At 38.4% G+C, this 8027-nt stretch overlaps 2 protein-coding genes across 2 annotated transcripts in view; one reads left to right on the top strand and one right to left on the bottom strand.

Moving 5' to 3' along the window:
* Positions 1 to 497: 497 nt before the first annotated feature.
* On the bottom strand, positions 498 to 1503 carry LOC105265439 (uncharacterized). Its single transcript, XM_011302911.1, has 2 exons — positions 1456 to 1503; positions 498 to 1182 (listed from the first exon to the last, which is right to left on the bottom strand). Exons 1-2 carry the CDS (start codon positions 1501 to 1503, stop codon positions 910 to 912), a joined length of 321 nt encoding a protein of 106 aa, XP_011301213.1. The 3' UTR covers positions 498 to 909.
* A 753-nt stretch (positions 1504 to 2256) lies between these two features.
* The window catches only part of LOC105265342 (zinc finger E-box-binding homeobox 1), a 44292-nt gene continuing 38521 nt past the window's right edge, over positions 2257 to 8027 (top strand). Inside the window, exon 1 of the mRNA XM_011302784.1 lies at positions 2257 to 3125. The gene's annotated coding sequence lies outside the window, so the exon portion shown is untranslated. The remainder of the gene's footprint in view (positions 3126 to 8027) is intronic.

Here is an 8027-nt window from a genome sequence, read left to right on the forward strand (position 1 = left end):
CATTCTGATTTCTCTCCTTTGTCCTCTTGCTTACTTTTTTTACCCCCATTCGTATTGCTTAGATTCACTGATGGGTACATTTTTTTTTTTTTAAGTCCCCAAGTCTCGAAATCTGTCTTGTGTGCTAAGTACTGTGGGACTTTGGACTTTAATATTTTCTTAATCCAAGACTTGGATTTTTCTGAATCGATTTAATTAGGACTTAGAACTCGAAATGTTCTCAAGGATTAAGCACTTTTGGACTTTGGACTTGGAATTTTTCCAGCAATTTTTTATTCCTTCATATTAGAGGCTTATTAATTGTAAATACTAAATTTATAGATCATACGATAAAAAAGAGTAGTTCAAGTACAAGTTACGAAATTATTCGTATGACTAGAGATTAATTTTGTATGCTTTTTTTTGGGGGGGGAAATAATTTATTGTTGGTTACGGGATAATCGATGAATCTAATATTCAAAATTTTTGGATGGAGAAATCATAATTTCTCGAGAATTTATTTGACAGCATTAGACTAAATTGTCGGTTGTCTTCCGCTGATAACGGAATATATAAACCAACTAATCTATCTGATGGTTGAACCAAACAGTCAGGATGCAGGTAAGAATAACCCCGTATTAACGCACGTGTTTAATGCACTCCATCAATTTTATTCCTCAAATCACTGAGAAGTGATCGCTCAAAATTGCCTTATAAAGGAAGAAAATAACATCCTCGATTTCTAAGTGCATATCATTCCGCAAACATGAGATTATCCAATTAAATCTATTTTCCTAAAAGGAATCTTCAGTTCAGTAGGAGCAGACGTCGAAGAAAGTGTTCCCATTAGACGGTTAACGCCCAAATTGACTTGAACATGTAACAATTTAATGTGACAAAGTTCAGAATCAAATAATTAAGTCAATCTAATTATATCCGGCGAATTAATGAGTCAATACTGATCGACGATATGATAATTTCAGAAAAGTTGTTGCCATTTTCTACTCGATAAAACCGCAGAAGTGTTGGGAATTCTCGGATGACAGGAGATGAGTGTCGGATTGATTGAAACTGAATATGATCCATCCACTTGGTTGTCTTCATCCAGAGATCCACTGGAACATGGACCCTGAAACCCAAAACCGAACGGCAATCGAGGTTCGTTTCCACATCAGACTTCTTGATCTCAATACCAGTGAATACCTGAAAAAAAAAGCCAAAAACAAAAATCCCATTTTTCAGAAATACATTATTTTCCAAATGCACGACTAAACCCATTATTTTTTCAACCAAGACCTCCACCTTCCAACGCTGCCCCCCAAAAAAAAAATCCCACCCAATCAATAATTCTCCAGATCAATCATGGGCACCAAAAATTTCCCCCCCCCTAAAAAAAAATCCGTCAGAGTTCGACCAACTCACCGAGAACCCATGCTATCCCCTCATTGACATCACCACAGCATCGAGTTCACTTACCATCCATCTCCCTGGCCGTCCTTGATGTATCCGGTCCCCCACCCCCATAACCGCCGAACCCCCGACAATCCCCCGAAACTGAAAAGATCAACCTCTTCACATGCACAAAGCCAGAGCAAAATAAAAAACATACATTCAATTCTCTTGTTCTCCGTCCTCTGTGCGCATGCGTTGTCGATCCCCACACGGGGGCCAGAGACCCAGGGAGTGGGGAGTACCAGGAGCGTTGGGGCTGGCGGGGAAGGGGGGGGGGCTGGAAAACGGGGAGTTAACGGCGAGATACCGGAGAGGTGGGGGCAGAGGGGAATTGGGTGGTCGGAGGGGGCCGCGGGTGGTGCGATCGGGGGGAACCTGCGCGGTGAAGGGGGGCGGAAGAGCGGTAAGGGGCCTGGTGGGGGAGGGGTAAAAGGGGGGAGAATGGAAGTACCGCTATACCTGGCAAGTCGCCGCGGGCTAAATACATACCTACCTACCTAGCTAGCCGGGGCGGGCTGTGCGCGCGCGCGTTTTCTCGTGCTTCTCTCACTCAAGAGACTCACTCGTTGCGCGCGCTGCTAAAATCCAACATTTCAACCGGAAAAAAAAAAAAAAACAAGCCAAGTCCATCCATTTCTCCAGAAAATATCCGGGGATAAACGTGGAAAATCCCTCACGTGTTCCCCTTTTCGCTCGTATATCCCCCTCCCCACCTCGCAACACCACCGCCCCCCGCAGGCCCCCTCTACCGGTGGACACCACCATTTTGTATCGCGAATCTTCCCGGTGTTGGAGATTTATTTTTCGAGCCAGTGGCCACCGCCGCCTCGACACGAAACAATCCTGTTGATATTTGTTTGAGTGATTTTTTGGAGGGTGAGTTCATTCGAGTCAGTGAGTGCCAGTGGATTTTAATGTATTTGTGATTTAATCCGTGGTAACGGGGTAAACATTACGGGTCTTTTCAAGTGAAATTGGTTTTTTTAAAGTGGAGAACCGGCGAAAAAAAAAAAATTTCCAACGATACGGATCGCTGCGCCCCTCTTCCAACTACGTGAAACAGAAACTTGACTCTTCAAGCGTGCGCACGTTTGTGGCACTTGGTTAAATGTCAAACGACTCTTGCATGTACCTGGGATTAGAGGTTTTTTACAAATTGTTTATTTGGTATAGTTATTTTTTTGTGGATGAGGTACGGGGAACTGAGGGGTTTTGTGAGCGTGCAGTGAAGTTGTGAGTGAGGATTTTATTTTAACGAGGGGTAAAACGGAAAATCCAGTGATTGGAGTTGATGTTTGTTATCGGATTGAGTTGAGGATTGAGGTACTTTTTGATGTGTCAACATCTGTTGTGGTGAGGCTGGGGGCAGGTACGTGGCGCCACGGGGGACAGACGAGATGATCAACCGAAATTAAAATTTTCAATCTTCCGTATTTCACTTGTTCATTCGGTTTTATTTTCTAACCTCGGTTACGCATTGTGCCTTTTGGATTTCTCCGTGTGGAACGCAGGGCTTTGTATGGATGTGATGAGTGTCGAGGGACTTATTTTTTATTACGGTGAAATTTTGGAAATCGTGGATTTTTAATCCCGAGGTTGAGGTGTGAAATTCATGTGGTGTTGGTGTCGTTGGAGATAGCTGGAAGATTTTGAGGGACTGGAGCCGGAATTTATCATCGTCGGAGGCCATTTGGGTGAGAGAATTATTTTATTATCATTATTATTTTAATAAGATTCTATTTTTGAGGGGGTGGGGTGGGTGGGAGACAATGGGTGTTGGTGCACGAAGGAACCGTTAGAAACGTGACACACGTGGCATTCCTGACATGTCCCTGCCTCTAGGATTTTTCTTTTTTTTTTTTACTTATTTTCAGGTATTGTTCGAATTTTGTGGGAGTCCGGATATCTTGGTCGGGGGGGAATCATTTTCCAACAGGATGCCGATCGTTTTGGTACTCGGGCTTGAATTTTTCGGGGGGCCCCGGTTGTCAGGTGGAATTAAAATGGGGGATAGAAAAACAAACCATACCGGTATCTGGGGACGTTGATCCCAGATCGCTAGTTTTGATTTTTCCATTCTCGAACGCACACGAGTACTGTGCCACTTTCACAATATTTTCGCTACGGATTTAAACCGCGATCGGTGGGAATTTTTATGGGAAAAATCGAGAGATTTTTTGGGGTGAAAAGCGAAAAAATCGGTATTTTCTCACCAAAATTCGGGATAAAAATCCAATTGTCTCGGCATTTACCAAATACCATGAGAAATTCGGTTCATTCGAAAGCCGGAAAAATTTCCAATACCTCACACTCGTTCTTAACCGATTTACCGATTTTCGATTGAATAAAAAAAAAATCGAATTACAAGAATTCAATGTAAAAGAAAAATTCCACGAATTACGGTATTTTCATATCTAATTCCTTTTTTGTTTCCCGCGTAGTCCAATTTGTCGCTTATCAATTATGAAAATCAAAGGATTTTCATGAATGTCTAATCTCCGCCTCATTAAGACGCGATTATCTGACGATCAGCGAGAGATAACGTAATTCAAATTGCTTCATTATCATGCAGGAAAATATCAATTAAATCGTTGAAGCCATTGTCCCCCAATTGTTTTAGGGGACTAGAGGATTTTTTTTTCGAGAAATTAATGATTCAACACGAGATCACTGGGAATAATTCGAATTAATCCCGTAGTATTTTTCCAAGAAAGTATTATTTTCATTCCCCTCTTTTGTTGTCGAGGTATTCAGGTGGATGACACAGAGTGAATTATCGACTAGTAGAGATTAATAATGTATGAGGAGGGATCAGTACCTGTCTCGTGATTTTTGTCGTGACACAGGTGCAGATTTGAGACGTGTAAGTCCCGAGATTATCCGAATTACTGGTCTGATTTGAATTTATCGCGTGATGCAACATCGAGGATTCCGAAGTTAACCGAGGGTGAACCTGTGAACACCCGGAACTCAATTATTGTTGAGCTGAATATAAAAAAAAATACCACTTGCCAATTCCAATTGGACTGTTAGGTCGGAGTCAATTGAAATATTAATGGAGAATTCATAGCGCGTGCGGTGCAGGTCTTGAAAAATCGGTGATCGTTTATAAAAGAAAATCATAACTGTTAATTCAAATGAAAATCTCACATCAACGGAATTTTTCCATTCTCAGGCTCGAGTGTTATTTCAATCGGTAAAAATGTTTCGATTTCTATTTTAACGTTTCAAAGAATTTTGGAATAGCTGGACCTGTGGAGATGGTCTGGTGGTGAGATCGGTGGGAAGAGAAGTAGAAATATTTTTATAACACAAAGGGTCCACCTGACACGGCAACCTGATCAGTCATTGACCCCATTCGGAGGATCTTTAAAGGGCTGAAGACTCGGGAGCCCATGAAAAGAGGCAAAAAAGGGCCTAGAAAACCGGAACCCTCCGGCCCCTTCTTCGTCGGTCATTTGTCTCGGGTTATAGCACCAACAGCCTTGGCCATTATAAAAGGTTAAACGCCGCATACTAGCCTCTTTATAACCGTTTTATCTCATCTTCTCGGTTTAAAAAAATCTGATTCATCGGCTGATAATATTGTTCACCATTCAATAACCCCATTTATTTCATTATTATCTGATCGATGTGGATAATTTCATTAACATTACACAGAATTTTCGGTAAAACTGAGGAATTTATATTTAATAATAAACTTTATTAAAAAAAAAAATTTCACTGGGCAAAATCGGTATTTAAAAAAAAACCACTGGTAGAAGATTAATTAAAATACATAAAAATGGATGATTATTAATTAAAAAATCAACATGCGCTGGATTTGTTGGTGAAATGTAATTAGTCTGATCGATAGGGATACCGATACCCCTCAATTTTTCGTTAATTGAGTCGCCGCGAATGTGAGAATATCGATATTAATGTTTATTAACATTGGATAAATTAATTCGGGCTGAGCATGAATGAGGCTGATGTGGGTAATGAAGAAAACACGTGGCTCATTTGTGGTGAAAGCACTAATTTTTAGGGTTCAATCAGAATACTTCATCTTTAGTATGCAACGACCATGAAGATCATAAAAATGAAATCAAATACCGAGCAATTACCTGGGCTCCCAATTAACTCCCCCAATTTACTATAATAATTTATAATTAGGTATTCCTACGACTCCCTCGATCTCGAACAAAGGAGATACCTATTACAAATATTTTTTTTTAATATATATAATTCCAAAAATACTCCAGGACGCAATAATAATAATTCCCAACCGAATTACATTTTGCGAGAATTTTTATTCGAGGATAATTGTTGCGGATTGTAGGAAATAATTATGAATAGAAATATTCTCTTTGAATTTTTTTCTCCGGGTGAATTGGATAAATTGGGGAAATGATTTTTTTTTTTATTTAATATTAATTTATTGGGGGGTAAATCTGGAATTGTGACAATTAGATGTCATAAATCTCGCAAGACTCAAGTTTTCAAGTGAAGGTCGTGGCTTTTATTTTTATATCCCACTTTCTCAGGGGTATGTATGTCTCGGCAATTATGTCGTCGCTGAAACGAGATCAATCGATCTCCCGTCGCTGAACAATTTTTTTCGCGTTGCGTAATTGGAGAACAGCCGATTAAATTTGGAAACAATTTACATTTTATCTGTCTATCTGTCGCCCAAAATTTCTCCATAAATCTCGTTAAACGAGAATTTTTACTGTTTTATACGCGTACAACAAATGGAAAATAACAAATTTCATTGCAAAAATATAATTTTCACCCCAGGGCAATCTCATTAAGAGATGTAGATTAACTAGATATTGACCAACTTGTCAATCGATACTACGACGTAATGAATTTTTTTCTGTGGCCATTGCATGGAGGGCTCATTCATTATTATTATTAAATATTCATTTTTTTAAATATTCTAAACATTTTTTATCACCGTACAGAATATAATTATCATTTTCATCGTCAATAAATATTAACCGCAATAACAAGATGTAAAAAAAATTCCACACGAATTTATCATCGTTACTAATAATAATAATAATAATAATAATAATAATAATAATAATAATAATAATAATAATAATAATAAATGATCTCTCCATTTTTTTACAATTAAAAATCCATTTAAGATGGACATTTTCAAATCTTCAATAATTAGTAATAATAATTAGTAAAATAATTAATTCAATGAAGAAAGAAATTAAATTAGTATACATCACAATTGATTTGAAACGACATATATTTCTAATCTGAAAAAAAAATCCCCAGATCTCAGTAATTTCGGTGATTTCGAATTTTCTCAATTGTCCAGTTAATTTTTTAAACATTCCTATCCCCGAGATGGACACGAATTGTTGTGAATTTAGCCTGCACTGCGGGAAGGCTCGTTAAGTATTACTTGCACGCGGAAGTTTTTGCCGGCGCGTGATACAAGCCGTGCAGAAAAAAAAACCGCGGCGAATAAAAAAAAATATGAAAAAACATAAAAAAAAGCGCATGAAAGGGGGGAAAAAAGGAGCCATGAGGGAGAGAAATACCAAAAGCCATGAGAACAGAACAAGACGACGAGATATTCAGTAATACGTATGCAGACTCGTGAAACTGTTGCCTCGTAATTATTTCCGCTCTCCCCCTCCTCTCATCGCTGATCGGCGAAAATATTGCATCGCAAGCTGACAAATGTGATTTTAATGTTAATCGATGGTGAATCCGGGGATGTACATCTAAAGTCGTTAGCATAATGTATCGTACATATCCCTCGATCTCGGAATAATATTGTGAAGAAAGTTATTTTTTCCAGGGGATTGTGAATTATTTGATTGACGTGGGATTACTGTTTTAAGATTCCTCGCAAATGTTTCAATGCTTAGAGTTTTAAAAATGAAAAACAATTTTTACTGACGGCTTTCATCATTTTTCAATAATTCCTCAATTATTTTAAAATAGCTTTCTAAAAAATAATCATTACTGATTATTATTCCAAATAATAAGACTTTATTAATCACGAACATTTGATTATTTGGCTGATTATTTTTCGATGATTAATAATAAATGAAAAATCCTCGAAGAATACTCCGTCAATTATCAAATGAGTAATTTCCATCATTACCATCCGCTGCAATTGCAATTAGATATCTTTTAATGGAGCTTCCGGAAAATCGATTTTAATAACGAGAAAATTCGCGGAATATAAATTAGGCGGGAGCAATAATCCAAAATAAATCGAAAGTGTTAATTGAAGTTGTTGCTCACACCCCATGAGCAGCTCGCGGTAAAAATTGGAATTCCGCGTGTCCATCATCCGTGACCGTGATGCGGCATTAATTACCGACGTATTCGACATATCCCAGTGCAACAACAGTAAAAAAACAACAACATGCAGGACTATCTCGCAATTTTCAATATGCCATCGGGTGTAACGGGGTCATGCCCGCATAAGTATCACCTTATTATCGGTACACCGCAAATTCGCCGGATGAATTGGCAACGAAATTCGTTATCACTCCGAATTGATCGAAACCGCGAAAACAATTAAAATTTTTGAATTCCAAAATTTTGAATGAAAATGATATTTTCCCTGAATATTTAAT

Source organism: Fopius arisanus, unplaced genomic scaffold (genome assembly GCF_000806365.1).
Source record: "Fopius arisanus strain USDA-PBARC FA_bdor unplaced genomic scaffold, ASM80636v1 scaffold00029, whole genome shotgun sequence".
Lineage (NCBI taxonomy): Eukaryota > Metazoa > Arthropoda > Insecta > Hymenoptera > Braconidae > Fopius > Fopius arisanus.

Bases quoted from the DNA above. Each gene is read 5' to 3' on its own strand.
- LOC105265439 (XM_011302911.1), bottom strand. From the start codon at position 1,503: ATGGGGGTGGGGGACCGGATACATCAAGGACGGCCAGGGAGATGGATG. The intron at 1,183-1,455 runs GTAAGTGAACTC...TTTTTTTTTCAG, and splicing joins GACGGCCAGGGAGATGGATG to GTATTCACTGGTATTGAGAT.